Source organism: Erpetoichthys calabaricus, chromosome 14 (assembly GCF_900747795.2).
Source record: "Erpetoichthys calabaricus chromosome 14, fErpCal1.3, whole genome shotgun sequence".
Taxonomy (NCBI): domain Eukaryota; kingdom Metazoa; phylum Chordata; class Cladistia; order Polypteriformes; family Polypteridae; genus Erpetoichthys; species Erpetoichthys calabaricus.
The window spans coordinates 82,043,832-82,066,371 of NC_041407.2; the positions used below are offsets into that span (position 1 = coordinate 82,043,832).

The 22,540-nt window shown below is 37.2% G+C and overlaps 1 protein-coding gene across 1 annotated transcript in view; it reads right to left on the minus strand.

The window, feature by feature from the left end:
* wasf2 (WASP family member 2) overlaps positions 1 to 22,540 on the minus strand; it is a 66,483-nt gene that overhangs the window by 21,100 nt on the left and 22,843 nt on the right. Inside the window, exon 2 of the mRNA XM_028819926.2 lies at positions 16,943 to 17,102. Coding sequence (XP_028675759.1) covers positions 16,943 to 17,075 — 133 coding nt within the window. The 5' untranslated portion in view covers positions 17,076 to 17,102. The remainder of the gene's footprint in view (positions 1 to 16,942; positions 17,103 to 22,540) is intronic.

Genomic DNA, 22,540 nt, shown 5'->3' on the forward strand with positions numbered 1-22,540 from the left:
ATTCGTTGTTAAACAGCAGGTGGGAATGCCAGACTGGCACCAGTGATCTGCCAGTTCATGTCAGGTGGGCTCCGGCTCAGTGGGTCATGCCATTTCAAGCTTTATACCCTTTAATGCCTGAAACACTTCCAACTATATATAACATGCCCACATTTGAAAAAAGGATAATGCCATAAAAAATAGAAGAAATTGTGAGGTTTTTTTTTTATTATGTTTGTGTGTATATGTGAGAAATTATTTATATTTTGTACATTTTTAAATTATTTATTATAAAATATTATATTTACTTATATTTTGGGCATCCCTGCCTAGCAGCATACTATTTCTACATGCTCCCAATTTCTCTGTCTCTGCATGGAAAACTTCTGGAGGTGGGAGGGGTGCCCATGGTGCCAAATGCTGTAACTATTTATTTCTTTGTGTTATCAACATGAACCTTTTCACAGGTATAGTTCACATATCTGGGAACACATCAGAGATGAATAAACTGACCTGGCATTGTTTGAAGATGAAATAAACTGTATTTTATAACAATAACTTGGGAAAACCACAGTGTCTATGTTTTTTTTTTGTTATTTTGGTATCACTTTTTGAGGAAAGCTTAAATTTGACACAAACATAATTTATATCACATTTGAAAAGTTATACGTTAAAGAACAGTAATTTTTTCCCTAAAACTTATTTATTGCAGAATAAGGCTTTATTATGGTGTTCTCCCTTCAGGTGGAAATTACTGAAAAATTCCCACAGGGTGTAAGAGTATTTATTATTTAGCAATTAAATAATAATGAAATATAAAACTAGCTAACGCATGACTAGCTAACCTGTGCCTAGCATACAATATCTGAACATAAAGAAAGGTGAAGTTCTTGTTAATGCTGATCTGTTCGACGTCCACAAAACATTTTGATGGTGGTCTTAGAAAAAAGAAAAATCAAGCATTTTGGAAATGTTTGCTGTGGCAGAATAAGAGCACCAACAAGTCATGGAATTAAAGAATGGGTTTAACAACAACAACAATCAGCTTCTAATTAAGAAACTGGTGGGAGGGAAATTGGTTGGAGTTTGAGGCCCCAACATAGCTGGCCATCTGTTGGCTTACTTTACATCTCATTTTTGTATGGCTGCAATTTTCAGAAAAAAAGAATCAATTCAGAGTTCCGAGTCTTATTTAACAAGGAAAATAAAATGAAGTGAAAAGAAGGGAATTAAGAAGTGAAAAGAAGGGAATTAACAGCAGTAATAGTCAGTGATGAAGTGGCAGGAAGTAAAATCTGCAGCCACAGTAGCCCTCCAGGATCGGAGTTGGGCACCACTGATACATACGTATGATACACAAACATAATGAAGCCCGGAACAGTCAATTTTCTTTACCATTTTTCCCCCTAACTGAATGCCACAAATACCAAAAGAAATCAGTGTGTTATTAACTGTTTATGTGAGCTTTTTAAAGTCTAATTATAACTTACAAACTACTGTACATTCTCAAGCCATAAATACTGTGCACATGACCTTGTCAGCCTTGGTTTAGACTCACAATTTCTTTGGTGTCGGAAAAAATACTACTGTATTAGGCTTTACCCTATTGGGACAACTAACAAAAATACAGATGATAGATAATTTGTGGTATTTAAGGCGATATTGTGATTATAGTTTTTGCCCTTCGCAAACACCCGAGTAAGTTCAACTGAAGTAAAGCCGGCAGCGGATCAGGAGAAATAACCGGCAGTAAGAAATCAAAGCCGATCGCTCAGCAGGTGGTGGAAACTTAAAGCCAACAGTCTCTTAGTGATTCAGCTGAACGCAGAAAGCACTGAAGCACCGAAGTTACTACAAAAATGGAGAAGATGATATCAACACTAAATGCAAGTTCTATCTGCTCTCTGCCCATTGAGGGCACGTTTATATGTTGTGTGTCCTGCAGCATGTACAGTTCAGGTTTTCCGGCCGACAGTGTAGACAGCTTCACCTGCCAAAAGTGTTTAGTTAATTTAGAGTTGGTCGGGAAAATACACAAATCGGAGGACCGCGTTAGGAACCTGATAGCAATTAGGCAAACCGAAAATTGGATCAACTCGGTTTGTTTAGGCAATTCAGCTACTTCTGATTCGGCTTCAGTCTCTTCAGGTCCCACTGTAGTCAGTGCGCGGCCGAAGTCAGCAGCACCAAGTCAGCCACAGTGCGAGTGGTTAACAGTAAGACGGGGGTCTAAGAAGCCAAAATGTAGTCCCTTGGCACCCAGGTCACCAATTCTGACCCAGAACAGATTCTGAGCACTCCGTAGCGCGCCTGTGGAAACGGAGAATAATAAAGTGCTCATAATTGGCGATTCCATAGTGCAGAATGTTAGAATTCCAAACTATGTTAAACCAGCATTTAATGTTAAATGCCTCGCGGGGGCCAAGATTTCTGACATAGAGGCCGCAATAGACTGTCGCCAACGAAGTATCTACCTTATTATCGGCACTAATGATATTTATTTACAGCAATCTGAGGTATTAAAGAGGAACTTCATCTCTCTATGCACCAAAGCTAAAAGAAAATGTCGGAATTTAGTTGTATCTGGCCCCTTACCAAGATTATATAGAGGGGATGTGATTTATAGCAGATTGCATTCCCTTCACTGCTGGCTAGAATCCTGGTGTGCAAATAAAAGCATTGTGTTTGTGAACAATTGGGATGATTTTTGGGAAAGGCCTGGATTTTTCAAAAGAGATGGTAGAGGTGGGTGGTATGACTAAAATTCTATATCACGGTATTTTTCTAAATTCTGCCGCTTTCACGGTATTAAGACAGTATTTTTTTCCCCATGCATGAGTGGATGTTAACCACATTTTCCACTGCAATTACTGCAGTACACTGGCTAAGAATAACCTATTAGACTGTTATGAGAATTGTACATCGTACAAAAAGACATTTTAATGTGCACACAAGTATTAATCCAGGTTTGCATGGCCTCATAAAGTGATAGTTTTCAAGGGGGTGGCACTAAAGAGAAGGAAGCACATTGCATGACAGATGCAGTCAAAATATAGAACCTTTAATTGAACAAATTTTGCAAAAGCTTAAACTATGATTTTGACAACATATTTTCAACCATCCAAAGAGGCATTTAGACTTAGTAAAATATCCAGAGGTGTTCGTCAAACGTTGGATTGCACTGAACACGTCTTAGAAAAAGAATAAATAGTAAATATTTTTTGTAAACCAACTACACTTTCTGTTAATGTTAACAATCTCTGTCCACTGACACGTTAAAGTGACTTTTTAAACAATTTTACCATCATTAAACTGCATAATATTTAAACTAATAAATAATAATAAAATACATAATAGTATTACTGATAGTTCCACCATTACTTCAAAGCTTCAAGCCCAGGTGCATTACACAGTATTCACCAAATTAAAATAAAATAAAACAAGTGCAACTTGGTGATGACATCTTACCAACTGTACCATCATTTAGGCAAACTGCATTAATATGGACCTTGCTTCAAGCTAAGCTATATACATAAATAATAAAAACTGCAACTTGCATTTATAATGCTGTTTGTGGTGTAGCCCTATGGAAGCACATTAGGGCCACTGTGAAGAAAAAAAAAATATGGACACGGAAGAAAAAAACAAACTATATGTCGAGAATAAATTCTACATGTTGAATATGTCAAGATTAAAGTAGACATTTCCACTTTATTCTCATAGTTTATTTTATAATTAAAGTAGAATGTTGTAAACTAAACTTCATCCTAAAATCAATGTTTAATTTACTAGATTTTCTCAAACCCCGTCACAAGTTAATGCAGCACATCAAATACTTTGTGTTAAGTGTTCCCCGACCCAGTCGTTAATCACTACGCTTCTTAAACTGACTTCCCCCGCACTAAGAGCAGGCGCCTGCAGCAATCACCACACAGAATCCATTCACTTCATGATATTCCTGCTCTCTACCAAAACCCCAGTTCCTATCTTTCCTTTTTCTTTCTCCACATTACCAATCACCACACGATAAACGTCTTTGTGAAATTAAAAAACTAGTTATTAACTTAGCCGACGGAGTGTTCAGAACTTTAAAAATATCTTCGTTATACATGTTTAATTATGCCATCCATTCAGAGTTGCGCCCATCTCTGAACGAGTCGCCAGCACAGGATGAATACACGCAAAACATACACTAGCAAGTACAAAAACAAGTACAACTTGGCTTGCAGTACTATCCAGTAGTATAGAAACAGTATTGACACATCTGACCTTTTAAAACTAAAGTATCTCCAGGCGACGGATGTGACTCCTTTTTTTTCGGCAAAAGTTCTTCTGTTCATCATGTTCAACTTTTAGTTCAGTTTCGGAATGCTCTCTGTCCATTTTCACCGTGCGGCATACCTATGTTACCACCCACTATTTGGTGGTGTAGCAGTGAAAAAGAGCCCTAGTGCAACAAATCTGTGTTTAGCGGTGTAGCAGTGAAAAAAGGTCCCCACTTGAAGCCATGTTCCGAACGTCGTTTAGGCAATTTAAACCGGTGTTGTGGTATAAGAAAAATCCATATCATAAAAAAAATAAAAAACGGTTTTCGTTATGAACCGGTATACCGCCCAGCACTAAGAGATGGTCTTCATCCTAACTGGAGGGGATCTTATGTATTATTCTAAAATATGGCAGCAAAAATGCCTGGTTGACGGATTAGAGCAACATCCAGGCTGCAGTCATGTGCTCTTATATCACAGGCTGTTGTTTATCCCACCTGTTACTGTCCTGAAGCTGTTACACATAATCCTTGTTGTGGGGTATCCAGTAAATTTAATCTTGATGCAAACCGTAAATTACCCGATAATCAAAAAATAAGGTGTATAATTAGTCCAAGGGATAAAAAGCAGACCCTCCACTAGGGGCATCTGTAATAGAAATTTACTTCAAATTAAAACAAAAAATATATCATCAGTTCAGAAAGAAGCATGCAGTTTTAAATGCTGCTTATTGAACATTCGCTATCTTGGCAGTAAAGCTGTTTTGGTAAATGATATTATATTAAGTACAAAATCTAATCTGTGTCTTCTCACTGAAACCTGGCTTAGTAAATGTGACACTGTTCCCCTAGCTGAGGTGTCACCAGATGGATACTCGTTCCTTCATAAGTCTAGAGATTCTGGTTAAGGAGGAGGCCTTGGAGTAATTCATTGTAACAAAATGCAAATCACGTCTAAAAATTTAGGCGACTTTACATACTTTGAGGCATTCATTTTAAATATTAAAACAGATTCCAACACAATTATAGCGCTAGTCTACAGACCACCAGGGCCATATTCATTGTTCATGACTGAATTTAGCAACCTTTTATCTGATTTGGCTATAAATTATGATCACGTAGTACTGATGGGGGATTTTAATGTACACACTGATGTGGAAACTGACACTTTTAGCAAATGTTTTACTTATTTGTAAAATTCAGTAGGATTGTCAGAATGTCAAAGGTCCAACTCATAATCATAACCACACATTCGATTTAATTATAACTTACAAAGTGGAAATTCAAAATTTAAATATTACTCCATTAAATGAAGTTATTTCCAATCACTACTTAATTACATTTGATTTAGTCCTGCCCTTACCAACGCACTCACAGATTAAAACAAAGACAGTGCGACATGTAGATTGTAATTCTGTTTCAAAATTTATAGATACTTTAAGTTGAGTGTAATTGTGGAAAACCATTCAGATCAGTTAACCTCAAATGTAAACGTGGAAAACAATTTAGATCAGCTAACATCACATTGTAAGAGATGCTCTGGACACAGTGGCTCCCCTTAAAACAAAGCACATAGAAACTCTCCCTGGATTAATGAAAACACTCACACTCTTAAATTAGAGTTTCGAAAACTGGAGCACAGATGGAGAACAACAAAGCTACATGTCTTTCAAATTGCATGGACAGAGTGTTAAAAAATATAAAAAAGCTCTCTTTAAAGCTCGCTCAGAATACTATTCTACAATAATAGATAGCAATAATAAAAATCCTCGGGTACTGTTTAGAACAGTGGCTAAATTAACAAATGGAAATTCAGATCTACAGTGCAAAATACCAATAGATATTAGCAGTACAGACTTTATGAACTTCTTCAGTGAGAAAATTAAAAATATAACATCCCAGATTTCAGCATCACAGTACAAACCAAATTCAGTGGAACTTCGGTTTGCGAGTAACTTGGTTTACGAGTGTTTTGCAAGACGTGCTAAAATTTTTAATAAATTTTGATTTGATAAACGAGCGAGGTCTTGCAATACGAGTAGTATGTATACACTTTGTCTGCGGAGCGTCATGTGATCACAACTGAGCTGATGGTTCTCTCTCTCGCTGCGGGATTGTGGGCAATCGTTTCCTATTCTCCGCCAGCGTCTTTTGTCATCTAAATCTATAATAATAAAAGGCAAAGCCCTCACTGACTGACTGACTGACTGACTCACTCATCACTAATTCTCCAACTTCCCGTGTAGGTGGAAGGCTGAAATTTGGCAGGCTCATTCCTTACAGCTTACTTACAAAATTTAGGCAGGTTTCATTTCGAAATTCAAAGCGTAATGGTCATAACTGGAACATATTTTTTGTCCATACACTGTAATGGAGGAGGCGGAGTCACGTATCGCGTCATCACGCCTCCTACGTAATCACGTGAACTAAAAACAAGGAAGACATTTACAGCACGAGTCACACGCGGGAATGAAGGTAAATGACGTTAATTTTTGACTGTCTTTTAATACTGTGTAAGCATACATATTAACACATGTGCAATTAAACGTGTGCATTTACGGGGTGATTTCTCAGGCTTAAAAGCTCACCTTTTATCAAACGCGGGAACAAAGGTAACTGACGTTGTTCACTGTCTTTTAATACTGTGTAACCATACATATTAACACATGTCCAATTAAACGTGTGCATTTACGTGGTGATTTCTCAGGCTTAAAAGCTCGCCTTTTACTAAAAAGGTAAATGCAAAACTATTTTCAATCAGTTTATTGAAACGCTCCCGTTAAGGATTGCAATAACATATTCGCGAGATAAAAGAACGAAGTAGGGGGAAATGGAGGAACAGCCGCAAACAGCGAAGAGCAAAAAATTAATTAAACAATTGAGAACGGAGCGAGTTAAGCATACAAGCATGTTCATAAGGGAAACAAAGCACGGTGTAAAACGTAAGTTTAAATTAAGTTTATAGAAACGCTCCTGCTGCGGATTGCAATAACATATTCGCGACATAAAAGTTTAATGAGAACACACGAGGTATAAACGAACCACACGCCGTGGCGCAATGTTAGGGGCAACAGTTTCAACCATTCTATGATCTGCTTCTCGCAACTGAAAGACGGCACATGGCGGATGTTAGCCGACTTGCTGACCGCAACATTAGGGGCTTCAACTCTGGCGCTGACGCCACATCTCAGTGCCAACACTTTCCAGACTCTACTTAAAAGACACGCCCTCCTCACTGGACAGTTAAAAAGACCAATCAAACTAACGATGACATCAAGTATTACCCAATCAAAAGTAGGAAAGGAGGCATCTTCATAAAATGCGTGTGGGATGATTTGCATGACACGCTGCTTTAAAAAAAAAATGATAAAAAAAATACGGGATAAATCCCGTCCAGTATTGATTCAAAACAGGACGCGCAATTTCATTCTCAAACGCGGCACGATTCCGTATTTTAAAGGACGGGTGGCAACCCTACAGTGCCAGGTAACCACCCATACAATCAGATTGTGATTCAGACTAGGAATGCAATGAATGTAATTACCCCGATCTACATACAAGGCGAAAGTCTTGCAACATTCAAAGATGATGGTTTCGGATAATTCCTACTTATTAAGTACACCATGGCACATAAAAGAGCTTATGAAGCCTTGAACCGAAAAAAGCAACATCTCAGAGATCGTAAAAAAAAAAAAAAAGGAGGTAATGTCGTTTTACTCGCTGTACATTTTAGTCAAACATTACCAGTTATTCCACGAGGGAGACCAGCAGATGAACTCAACGCGTGTTTAAAATCCATGCTTCTCCCACGCTCGGTTATATGTCGCGTGTTCTCGGGTAGGTACACCAAAAAATTTATACATTTAAGCATGTAATGGGCAAACAAAAAATGAGGTATACCCGAAGGCACTGCAGTAGTACTCAATGTAACTTTACTTCTTAAATGTTAATGTTTTACTGTTTAATAATTTATACGCTTCTTATATATTGTTCAAATTCTTTTATCAAAATACCAGTGACAGCGCAATGCACGATAACATGGAGTGAATACACCATACGCATCTGCCCACGGCCGCCCTGGTGTGCGCAGATAGGAGTTGATTCTAAAATAAAATAAACATAAAAAGAGTAATACAATCATCACCCATAAAGCGGATAGCAGACGTGACGTATTATATGTGTACCAGATTTCAAGTCAATAGGTGAAACGGTTTGCAAGCTACAGGTGATTTAAAATCCTGGACAGACCAACGAAAAGCCACGGTAGCAAATTATACAAGAACATTTTACTGTTTAATAATTTATATTTATATGAAATGTGCTTCTTATATATTACTTCATATTCTCATATGATAATGATGTTAATGTTGTTTATATTGATTTCTATGTTATTGTAAGTGCATCTATGTGTGTATATGTATGTATGTATGTGTGTGTATATATATATATATATATATATATATATATATATATATATATATATATATATATATATATATAAAAAATATATGTGTATATGTATATATAATATATCTGTATATGTGTGTATATGTGTGTGTATATGTGTATATGTATATATATATGACAGCAACACTCATAACAATGACAACACAATTACATTGACAATCATGTTACGTTATTTTTAAAATGTTTCCTTTACTTTTTCATAACCTCTTTAACACACTACTTCTCCGCTGCGAAGCGCGGGTATTTTGCTAGTGTACTGATAAAGACAAGCTGCCAGCAGCCGGCTATTCCATCCCCCCAATGACTTAGAACGTAAATGAACTTTTCCCAGCTCATGCCTTGATTGATTATCTGGGAGTGAAGTGGAGTTTTAGAGTGGAAATAATAGATTGTTATTTGGAACAAACGTATTTCATATGTGTTGCATTTCTACAGTAATCTGTGTAAACATATTGTTAAAACAGAAACGTTTTTTATATTCTAGTAGCAAATGACAAAATGTAGGCATAAACTATATAATGTATGAAGCCTGAAGTCCAAATATCAAAGAAACACTTTCACAAAAAGTACAAAAAAAAAGCCACCGCCAAAAAAAGCTGCCTTAGTGTGTGACATTGACACTCATTAGCTATCACGGTTTCCGTGGCACAACAGTATCAGTCGCTGACTGGGAATCGGAAGGTCATGAGTTCAATCCTGCACAACTCCCTTTTGAGAAGTGTTCTTATTTTCACTATTTTAGAAAAAAGAAAGATACATTTGATTTCAGTCTGTAACAGCCGGTGTAATTTATGATATTTGTAAAGGTTAGCTTTGTTTATTTTTTTTTTAATTCACTTTTCATTGTCTCAGTCACGTTCAGGATCCTTCCCTACCACCGCCCCCACCTGACACTGCTGTTTTCACATAAAGACGCGCTATAGCTCTTCAGTGTATCACGATACATACGACCGCGTGTTTTTTTTTACCCCAATATTGCCAGTCCCCACGTGTTGCTGTTTCTTTTGTACTCCAGGACATGCAGAGAAAAGCATAGTAAAGAGCAGTAACTTCAGCGCTATATGCAATCATCAGACACTCCCCATCTGACACTGCTGTTTTCACATAAAGACGCACTATAGTTCTGCAGTGTACTTGTGACTGCATTTTCGTACCGATGCTTGCGAACTGAAGTGTCTGCATGCACTTTTTGTGGCATTACACGTGTATTTTTTGAGCATGCCGTGTCGCTCAAGCACAGGAACATATGTTGATGTAAAAGTATAACAAAACAAGTGCTTATTTTATTCAAGACTATAACCGAAGCAAAAAGAAAGCAAGTTGCAGTAGGCGGTTGATATGACTGTTTGCGTGGTGGAATGCTAAGAACTGCTGATTTCCATTCCGTGCTATATAACTGTTAACATTTGAATCTGATGATTGCACATAGCGCTGTCTTATTCAGTGCGTGCAAGAACATGCAGGTGGCCAGTTGCTGCGTGCTACAACGCATATTTTAAAAAAAAGAAAGAGACAAATATATGTGACGTTTTGAAGAAATCATTTTATGACGCGAATAGTACCAATCAGAAAACATCGTCGAAGTAATGCAATATTATTTGAAAACGAACAGTGTCAGATCGGGTGTGAAGTTATACTGGCGCTGTTTGCGTCAGATCAGAAGCTGAATAAGCTGAAAAAGCTCCTGTTCTGACTCTAAGTAAAAAAGCATGAATTAATCAACAGAAATAACCGCGATTGACATTTTAAACTTAACGATTTACAGTACATACTGTACCAATTTATAAATTCAATGCCCGTTTGAGGAAAAAAAAACCACTTTCTCCAAAGCTGGGAATCGAACTCTGGTCTCTGTAGGGCAGCTGTGCCTCAAGTCAGCAAACCGTAGCGTTAAGCCACGGAAGCTTTTGTATCATCCTTGAACCTTTTGTGAAAGTGTTTATTTGATGTTTGGACTTCAGGCTTCACAGATTCTATAGTTTATACCTACATTTTGTAACATTTATTACTAAAATATGAAAAAGTTTCTGTTTTAGCAATGTGTTTACACAGATTACTGTAGAAACGGAACACGCATGAAATGCATGTATTCCAAATAGCGATCTATTATTTCCATTCTAAAACTCCAGCAGTTCAGTCACTCCCAGATAATCAAACAAGGCATGAGCTGGGAAAACTTAGTGAATGTTCTGCGACGGTGGGGGATGGAATAGCCGGCTGCTCGTCTTAATCGGCACATTTAGAAGACAAAAGAGAGGTGAGAACGGTTTTAAGGTGGGCCGGATCTACGAGTTTTTTCGTAGGCTCTGGTAATTCTAGTGTTAAGGTGGGCCGGATCTACAAGTTTTTTCGTAGGCTCTGGTAATTCTAGTGTTAACAATGCCAGCTTTATCCAGCTTGAAACAGCAACAGCGCGGTTATTTATTGTAGCAGGATCTGGCACTCTCCTATACACAGACACAGCAGTCAGGCAGGGTCGTGGCCAAGTAGTACTGTGCCCTGCGCATTTATAATGTCCCTTGTATCACCCATCGACAGCAGGCACTTATAGCATGTCTGCGATCTTTTCGGATTCGCTTTTACGGCGAACTGCTACAGCGCTGGGAGACTGCGATTGCTTTGGGACGCTCTTCCACGTGTCATCCCATTGGGTGGAATCCCACAAGAGTTTACAAACTCACACCAGCCATGATTCTTTTCAAAGGTAAAGTACAGGTTAATTTGTTTTATGTATTTTTACTTTATATTTTGTATAAATCATTTTTATATGAATAGTTCTGGGTTGTGGAACGAATCATCTGAGTTTCCATTATTTCTTATGGGGAAATTCACTTTGACATACGAATGCTTTGGACTGCGAGCACGTTTCCGGAACGAATTATGCTCGCAAACAGAGGTTCCACTGTACTAGCTTAGCAGACCCTGTCTCACATTGCATTCAGCATGTTAGTAATTTTAATCCTGTAACTGGGCAGGAAGTCTTAACTTTTATTTCAAAAATGAAATCCACTTCTTGTTCCCTAGATCCAGTGTCAACAAAACTAGTAAAAAGTTCAATGGATGTTCTTGCAGCGCCTATTCTAAACATTATCAGTAGTTCATTATTGCATGGCACAGTACCTGATGCACTAAAAGTGTCAGTCATTAAACCATTACTTAAAAAGTCAGACCTAGACCCACACATACTAAATAATTATAGGCCTATTTCAAATTTACCCTCTCTCTCTAAAATACTAGAAAAAGTAGTCGCCAGTCAGATTCAGTCACACCTTACGCATTACAATTTATTTGAGAAATTCCAGTCTGGTTTCCGCACTGGTCATAGTACAGAAACAGCACTAACGCGGGATGTAAACGACATTCTGATATCCTCTGATGAAGGAAACTCCACTGTAATTATGTTGTTAGACTTAAGTGCAGCATTTGACACCACTGACCATTCTATTTTACTGCACATGCTAGAAAATGATGTTGGGCTTACTACAGGCACTGTGCTCGCTTGGTTTAGTTCTTATTTATCAAATCGATTTCAATATGTACAGAAACATGCTGACAGTACTCCATCATTATACACTGAAGTGAGATATGGTGTCCCGCAGGGCTCAGTACTGGGACCTTTACTGTTTTCACTTTACACGCTTCCACTGGGATCTATCATTAGGAAACAATGTTAATTTTCACTCGTATGCAGATGACACCCAATTATACCTTTCATTTAGATCAAATGAAGTTTCTCCGATGTTGTCTTTAATTAGTTGTGTTAGTGAATTAAAGGAGTGGATGGATGAGAACTACTTGTCTTTAAACACAGATAAAACAGAGATGTTAATTGTTAGAGGGAATGTCACATTTATTTTGTCAATATTTTGTCACATTTAACTACGTTGGAATCACAATTAATTTTATTGAATCAGCCTGCAATCTAGGAGTTATCTTTGACTCTAGCATGTCATTTAAAGCGCATATTACAAAGTTGTTCAAATCATGTTTCTTCCATCTTAAAAATGTTGGGAAATTAAAGCGCTTTCTAAATAAACAGGATTCTGAGAAATGAATTCATGCATTTATCTCTAGTAGGATTGACTACTGCAATGCGGTGTTCACTGGATGTTCAAACTGTTCTTTATACAGCCTCCAGTTAATCCAAAATGCTGCTGCAATTCTTACTACAAGAACAAGAAAATACGAACACATAACTCCAGTTCTTAAATCCTAACACTGGCTCCCAGTTAAGTTTAGGGCAGATTTCAAAATCCTCCTTTTAACATATAAAGAATTAAATGGTCAAGGTCCGGCTTACTTGTCTGAACTTATCATGACTTACAAACCCGAGCGCACATTAAGATCTCAAGATGCCGTCCGCTTATGATTCCAAGAATTAATAAAATAACGGTGGGAGGTCGAGCTTTTAGTTACAGAGCCCCTAAACTATGGAATGGTCTGCCTGCTACTATAAGAGATGCCCATTCGGTCTCAGCTTTTAAATCCCAGCTGAAGACTCACTACTTCAGTTTAGCATATCCTGACTAGAGCTGCTGATTAACTGTACAGACTGCATCTTTGTTGTTAGTCATTGGCACTAAAACATAAGTAACATGATAGTTATAATTTGATACTAACCTTCACCTATTCGGTTTCTCTTCTCGGTACTCAAATGTGGCACCCACCTGCCAAGTTGTTTTGCCTGTCTAAGGTAAAGTCATCTCTGATGGAGGATTGCAGGAACTGTGGGAAAGAGGGGTCCTTTCATTGGATTAGCGCTATTTTAGCTGTGGAATGGCCAAATGGGGGAGGCAGCTTAATGAATGAGGTCTCCAGGACTCTAAATAAATCCAAATCATATTATGTGATATCATCTACTGTTAAATTCTACTCTGTACTTCTAAAAATTTTATTTCTATACTGTATTGAGGATTTGTTCTATTCTGTGTATTGTACTGTATTGTATTGACCCCCTTCTTTTTAACACCCACTGCACACCCAACCTACCTGGAAAGGGGTCTCTCTTTGAACTGCCTTTCCCAAGGTTTCTTCATTTTTTCCCTACAAGGGAGTTGGGAAGTTTGGGAGTTTTTTCTTGTCTTCTTAGAGAGTCAAGGCTGGGGGGCTGTCAAGAGGCAGGGCCTGTTAAACCCATTGCAGCACTTCTTGTGTGATTTTGGGCTATACAGAAAATAAATTGTACTGTATTGTATTGTATTTAAACAAATTGCTTAAATGTGCCTTTATTTATAAACAGTGGGAATCTAAACAAACACTAATCATAATAAATCATTTTAATAAAATCTTCTTCTGTCAGCTATTCCTGTTAGGGGTTGCCACAACGGATCATCTTCTTCCATATCGTCCTGTCTTCAGTATCTTGCTCTGTCACATCCATCACCTGCATGTCCTCTCTCAACACATCTATAAACCTTCTCTTAGCCCTTCCGCTTTTCCTCTATCCTTTTAAGCTCTATCCTTAACACCCTTTTCCCAGTATACTAAGGTGCATAAATGTGGATGGTGAGGCGAACTATAAAAGAGTGACAGGCATCAAATAAGCAAAAGCCTGGGGGAGTGTTTTCAGTGTCTCCACAAACTTCTCGTTTTTGACAATTTAACAATCACAATTTTCAAACAACAGGATCAAATGGCATCTTTAAAGACAGCTAGCTCAATTTTATAATTTGGTATGAAACTGAAATTAATCCAAAGTAAACACGCTATGCCTGGATTTGAAAAAATACCGATCTTCAATGTAATATCTTATTATTATTCTTATCCAAGTTCACTAACAGGGCAGAATCAAACGCTCCCCAATGTATTTATATCAAAACACACCATCACTAAGAACCTGTCCAATAATCACTTGTAAATACATTAGCAAAAGAAGTCAATTTTCTAAACTCTGTAAAGCTTGGAGAGCGAGGGTAGGTATTAGTCCATCCAAGTAGCATCATGGATTACTTACAGTGTTCATGTATTCTTTATACCTCTTTTCATTTTTGAAGTTAACATTTTAATTGCTACGGTTTGATAACATTTAGCAATGTAAGGTTTCCTAATTAATTGTTCAAATTTTGCTGTCCAAAAAAATAATTAAAATAATACCACTGGCAAGTGAAGTTTTACATGAATAAGTGGCACGTCACTGTAGTGAACCAGTTAACTGATTACTGGCTCAAGCCTATGGAATGACTCCAAGTTTCCTCCCCAGTAACAAAATGATTTTTCAGTTTCGCAGATTCATAATTTATTAGACTGAGATTCTCATTAGAATATTGGATGCTCTGCTGCTTCATTTTAATAATAATAATAATAATAATAATTCATTACATTTATATAGCAGGAGTCAACATTCTGGCCACCCAATGGGCACACAACATGTACCAGTGGCAACATTCTTTTTTGGCAGGCCATATCAAAGGCTGGCCATAAGCTATATCACCTTTGCGAGAGGTCCTTCAACAACTGAATATTGCAGCCTCTCTTTTGACTAAAGCATATTAGTGAACTCTTCCTGGTACACACTTACAAGGCAAAAGTAAATATCTGAAGGGGTCAGAAAAAGGAACAGAATACTTGATTTTGTGGTTTTCTGCTTATGGGTTGATTTGGTTCAGAAACAAGAAACATTTATTATAAGCCACAAATGCTGGAAGATTTTCATTAACATATTTAAATATACAGAAACTTATCTTGCAAAATCAGTACAGACCACGTCAAGATGTTTAGTCATTGCTCGACAACACTAGAAAGGGAAGGATGTGTGATCTAACCAGCAAATATTAGGAGATGACATAATGGAATTGTGAAATGAATTAGTATGGTGGATCCCAGATGTTGTCTTTAAAGGAGATTATGAACAAGAACACTGGGGAGAGACTGAGGCTAGTTAGGGGTAACTTTTGCGCAAACACTAGACAGCCACACCCCCTAACCCAAGAACTACAGATATACAGAGTAAGTTACAAAACACTATGGTAGACGTTGTTTTGTCATTTTAGAAAAATTGGATTGACAAGTTTTGTTGGGCTAAATGGCCTGTTCTTTGACTGCAGTATGACATCTCATGCCAGAACTTGGATAGCGGCCACTCTGCAATTTTCACACATTACAGTCAGATTTTTTTTTTTTTTTTTTTTTTTTTACACAAAGGAAGCTATGAAAAACATGAAACATCCAGTGAGTAGCAGTTCTGTGGCTGAAAATGCATTGTCAACAAGAAAGCTGACAGAAGAACAGACAGACTCATCAAAACAAACAGAAGTTCCACAAATTCTCAGATAACTGCTCTTTACAACACAAATTTGGAAAAGTTTATCTCCGACAGCACAATACTTTGGGCCTTGAAGTAGATGGGAAACAGAAGTAAATACCCACTCTAACAACAGAAAGAGAAGACTGCCATGAACTAAACAATTAAACATTTTAAAAATCTTACCTCACCCGATAGATCTCGGATTCTGCTATTATAGACAGGGGAGAGAGGGTCAGTCGTAAATTTGGCATGAACCCACAGTTTCATCCTTCCTTGTGAGATTACAGGCTGGAGGTAGAAGTGTAAATGTATAGGGAACATCTGCTTGACACAAATCATTGCCCTTAAAACAAACGGAGAACCACCACCACCATCTATTCCATCACAGAAACCACAAGAAGAAAACCTTCCTTCTTGAACACCAGTTGTCCGAAAAGGCCATCAGCAACACAACAGTATAAAATGTATGCCTTTTAAATTCCCAAGTGAATTCGCTCCTCAAAGCTCTTAGTATCTAAGTTATGAAATGCAGAGTTTATCTCAGCATGAAGTAAACCTAAGCTTTTAATGGGACACTTAATAACCCACAGTAGACAAATTTAACATAATGGTTTCTGATGTTAAAATATTTTACAAGTTCACCTATCAGTAGCTATAATCAGCCACTAAACATGTAGAAATTAAACCACATGATCAATATACTGAAACAAATGATTAGTAATATGTCAGGGAGTACAAATTTAAGATATAATATTTATATTGAAATTTAAGAAAAGCATAGCACAATGGAAACAAGTCTTGAATTTTAAAAAGCTGAATATAGTGCCTTATGTTTAAGTTTTATATCATAAAATTCTAAATCTTCTCCACTGCATCCCTACATATTAAACAAATGAACATCTCTGTAAAGGCATAAATATATTAAACTCTCTAAATAGGATAAAACTGTTCAACATGCTCACAGGGTTGAGCCCAAAGAGGTTACTCACTGAGACTACCAAGCTGCCGAATGATGTTGGAAAGGGTGATGTTGGTAACACATTCCAGTTCACTTTTTATACTGTTGGGCAGAGTCTGTCGGCAGAGGTGTCGAGGCTCAATGTTTCTTGTTACCAGTGGCATTTTAACTTAGTTTATTACGCCAATAATCTATGAAAGAAAAAAAAACAGGAAAAAAAAACGTTAAAAATGCATAATTAAGCAGACAGCGACATAAAAAATTTGTCTGTCAGGTGAGCCTCCAGATAGCATAGCTGTTGAATAATTGACCCAAATCAGAAGACAAGCATTTGCAGCACTTCATAATAGGAATTAACAAGTACATTAGACACCAGCTGGAATAAGCAAAACATACGCTTACTATTTACACCTTTGAACTCACAAATACAGCATCTCAAAACAATCAGTATCCCATTTTACCAGTAAACTATTCACTGTGAAGCTCAGCACATAATCATCTGAAAAAGGTTTAAACCTAAATTAAAAATAGTCAGACAGAATAATAATTCATTACATTTATATAGCGCTTTTCTCAGTACTCAAAGCGCTATCCACACAGGGAGGAACCAGGAAGCGAACCCGCAATCTTCCACAGTCTCCTTACTGCAAAGCAGCAGCACTACCACTGCGCCACCTGTGAGGACATACAGGCACAATACGCAACATGATGTAACAATTGCCATATCACAGTTATGCTTGATACTGACACTTTATTTATCCCTGCATCTACTCAAAACAATAAAAGCGCACAGGAAGTGGTGAGCAAGGATTTCACTAGCATATGTTGCTACAGCAAACAGGAATTCACTTGATACAGAATGCACTAAAGTACAGGGTGAGTCGAAATTATGTTAACACTAATGGTACTGCTATGTATATACTTACATACAATTTTTGTGGACAATTTATGTGACACATATGATAAATCACAGGTGGCGCAGTGGTAGTGCTGCTGCTTTGCAGTAAGGAGACTGTGGAAGATTATGGGTTCGCTTCCCAGTTCCTCCCTGTGTGGACAGTGCTTTGAGTACTGAGAAAAGCGCTATATAAATGTAATGAATTATTATTATTATTATTATTATTATAAATGTGTTGACCATGATGGCGAACAGGTTGAGACATTCCTGTAAATCATCTTGCACATATTGAAGTATGTTTTGTGAATAAATTGTTTCCGCTATTCAAATGTTAACATAATTTTGACTCACCCTGTGTAAAGCTTTATTATAAGCCCTTAGTGCTTCACAATGTAAACTTCAAACAAAGTTAAGATGTACTAAATGTTTCATGAAAACACCTGTATATTTCCCCTAAAAGTCATTCAATGCTACTTGAACATTGTCAAGATACAAGTGTCTTTACTTACGAAGAAGGAACTTTTAGTCATATAAAGCAAAAGGTTGTGCTTCGGTTATATTTTCCTCAAAAGATCACCACTTACAAAAGCTAGTTTCAGTAAATGTTTTAAGGTGATTAAATTTATTACAACAGTGCTAGCTTAAGAGACAGCTTAGTGGTTTTGCCAAACCTACTGTAGCACCCTTAACTTCTCTGTTGTCAACACCAATTCAAGGGTAAGTCCTGCATGCTTTGCAATTTTTTTTAATCATTTATTTGCCTACCAGCTTCCTGAATCTACAAGCTACTGTCTAGCTAAGGAACACTGGGAACTATGCAGAAACCAAGCCATTCACTAATTAATGTAAAAATGCAGCTTTTTGGGTTGCTAAAGAAAAGGAAGCTTAGAAAGTCTACTTGCCATACAAACTCCAAAATGAAACTTAGCAGGTTGGAAACCAAAGCCAGAAACTTGCCACATGTTTGATGTTATTTGTGCATAAGTAAGATACAGTGCTCAAATTTGCTTGAACACACTTCACTTTCATGCACAACTCTCATTTTACATATTATATACTGGATACTGAATATATCAAAGGAAGCCTACAGGATCTCTATGTAGAAAATATACTAGAACAGTGTACTGCGTCCATCCAACAGTCCTGTACATCAGACCAAACCTGTATTACTTCACTTTCTCCAACTACCTCTGAACAGTTAAGATATCTTAGGAAGTACAGTTACAAAAAATAAAGATCTATTCAAATTCAATGTAGCAATCTGATTCAAAGAATCAAACAGGAGATTAATAAAATTGTAATGTCTTCTTCTCACAGCTGGATGAATCATTTCTGTTAAAAATCCATGTCCTTCCTAAATTCAAATATTTTGTTCAGAATATCACTACATAAGCAAATCTTTCCTTAAAATATTAGATACGTTATTGTTACTTGTTTTTTTTATTGTTTCCAAATGAACAGTGTATCATTAACGCAATTTTCCAACTTCTTCAAAAGAAGCGAGGGCAACCTGGAATTACCAAATTTAAAATTTTATTACTGGGTCATGAAAATATGTACTATAATACAAAAGAAGGAAGCAGTAAGAAAGAAAGCCATACGTGTTGGTTAACCAAGAGGAGGAAGTGCTCTTTAAACTCATCACTATTTACCTTGATCTTATGCCTATTGATTGTCAACAATTAGCCATACACAAAACGAAAGACCTGTGTGTGTGTGTGTGTGTGTGTGGAGCAGTCCGCTCTGCTCACACTCAACCACAGCCACTAAATGGCGCTTGCATGCACATCACTACAAACGACCAGTGGGCAGCAAACACTGCCGCGCAACAATGTGCAAATGAAACACCTCAGAAACAGAGGGCAAGGCTTGAAGTTTTAACTAAAAACACTGTCCATCTGGAGCGATTTTTTCCAGACAAAGATTAATAGGACTCGTATGGCAGCAATACAGCTAAGATATGGTATTGCCGGTGTTGTCTTACGAAAGTGGGGCAGCAAGAATAGGTGGTTCCACATCCTCTTCAATGGGCAATTCCTAAGAGTTAGCTGCCGCCTCTCCAAGTTCATGAATATTGTAAAACTGCTAGGGAGTTTACCAATAATTCAGTAATGTATCATTCGCTCAAAATATGGTGCCAATATAAGAAACACTTTAAATCCAAGACACTGTTGTCAATAGCTCCAGTCACAATAATCATCTATTCCAGCTCCCCCTTTACCTATCCACTGCTTAACATACATGCAGTATGTTACTGGGTATTAATATCTTTACAGACTTCTATACTGACAACAGGTTTGAATTCTAGAAATAGACTTCAAATATGATCTTCCCATTAAATACTACCTGAACTATTTAGAAGATAGAACTTTTTTTTTTAGAATACACCTGCCAAACTTATAATCATTCATCAATATCCATCCATCACTACACTATACAATGAAGACATGGGCAGATTTTATCAACTGTTCTCAAACAGTATATCCATAGGGTATCTAAAGCAACCACCTGAACAGCACCTTACTATTTTTAAGGTAAAATTTCACATAAATAAGGAAACCAGTGATCAATAAGATGCAAGTCTCCTCAATCTGTGTTGTGTAATTCATTTTAAAATACTAAAGTACATCAAATACATTAATCTCAAATAAGACTATTCAAAATATATCCAAGGCAACACCTGAATTGTGACTTATGTTACAAAGCATCTCTCTCTCTACGACATATGTTTTGGCAATGTCCTACATTCAGTTGTTTGGGGGGAGGGGGGGGGGGGGGGGAATCTTTGTCTGATAGTTTCGGATTTTACTATTATTCAAAGATGGCCAGGAAAAGTCTATTGTTGTGTCTTAGTCTAGATTGCTCACTCATCACCTTATTCAGCTGGAAGAATTCATCAGTTTTCACAAGAACTCAATGATGATGTTTTAAAATAAGACAGGTCTCTATTAATCTTTTCAATTTCTCAGCATGTTCATGGGTCTACTGTATGTTGGGAGTTTTGATCACACAGTTTACCAAACTGGTACGGGACAGGAGTCAATATTGATTTAACATTAATGTATGGAAAAAACATGGATTTAAGTAGTTTTTTTTCATGTCTAATTGATTTTAAAATCAATAAATAACATATTACAAAAATGAGTTGCTATAATAACTGAAATTTAAGGTATACACAAACTTTTACAAAGAAGAAAAAGATTTGTCAATGCTAGTCAATCCACAACAGTTCTTAACAGGGACTTAAGAGTGTGAATAAACAAACTGAATAGGCTAAAGGGATTGAAATTTACATACTGCACGATTAGAGACACAAGTCAAAGAACGTTTATATGCACAGTTGTGCTAAAGTTTGGTCTACATATTTCAGTCTTAACACTTGAAAAGGTCCAAAGAGCAGCTGGCTGACATTTCAAAACTAAATTATGAAGGGAAGTCTAAAGAATGGATATTACCAGCTAAACCAAAACAGACCATGAAGACATAAGACAAAAATGTCACATTAGATGATTTTTCGAGTCATTTTTAGCCACAGCCTTTATTTATATAATTGTAGCAAGTATTATGCATTCACTCTGACATACAACATGCCTCAATCCAACCAGTCTGTAACTCATGCCATGGTTTGATTTTTGTCCTTAGTCATACTGGTGGAATCTGTATGCATGAGTGCTGACAACCAATGAATGCTTATCTGAAATTACAATGCATATAATGCAGCAATGAGGAACAAGGATGTTTTGGAATTCATAAACAGAAGAGACACTCATCTGTCTCATGTTTTATGTACCATGGCAGAATGGAAAAACTGCGCATCCTGCCTTGAGAGTTTTGGATTCTGGCAGCATACTGATGCTCCCACTCATTCCAAAGGACATAGCTTGGATTTGATTTGCTGTTCTGGAGTTACCCCGGCTTGATTGTACTGCAGATGAACTCCCCATAACTGATCATTTTCTTATTTCATTCAATGTTAAACTTTCACTTTCCAATACTAAGCTTTCCTGTCTCATGTCTCTCCGTAATATTAAGAATATTAACTTAGACTCTGTTTCCTCTAGTACTGATTCCCTTATGGACATTCATAATTTATCCACCCTTGAAGAACTGGTCTCACACTAGAACACTGGGTTTAATGGTATTCTCAATTCTGTCGCTCCATTAAAAACTAGATCTGTTTCTTTCTCCTTTTCTGCTTCCTGGTTCACGCCTGAACTTCGGCTTTTGAAAGCCAAAGGCCGGCAACTTGAACGGTTGTATAAAAACAACTGGACTCTGTTCACAAAGAGATGTACAAAAACCATATACTTTATTACAAGGACTGTATTGTCCATACTAAATCTAACTATTATACTCACATTATTTCTTCCAATGAAGGTAACACCAAGACATTGTTTTCACTACTTAACAATATCATACAACCCCCGGATTCTTTACCTTCTCACTTTTACTCAACTGATTCTTGCAATTCCCTTATGTCCTTTTCTAATGAAAAAATCCAGAAGATTCATCAGTCTGTCTGTACGGATTCCTCCAGTACTTCATTTGAATTTCACCCACCAACTCACTCATTTTCCTCTTTTCAGCTTCCTACTTCTCAGAAATCTCAGATCTTGTCTGTAAGTCTAAGCCATCCACCTGTCAACTGGACCCCCTCCCTACAGTTCTGGTCCAAGCCTGACTCCCCTCTCTGGTCCTTCTTATTTCTGCTATAATCCACTCTTCTCTCAC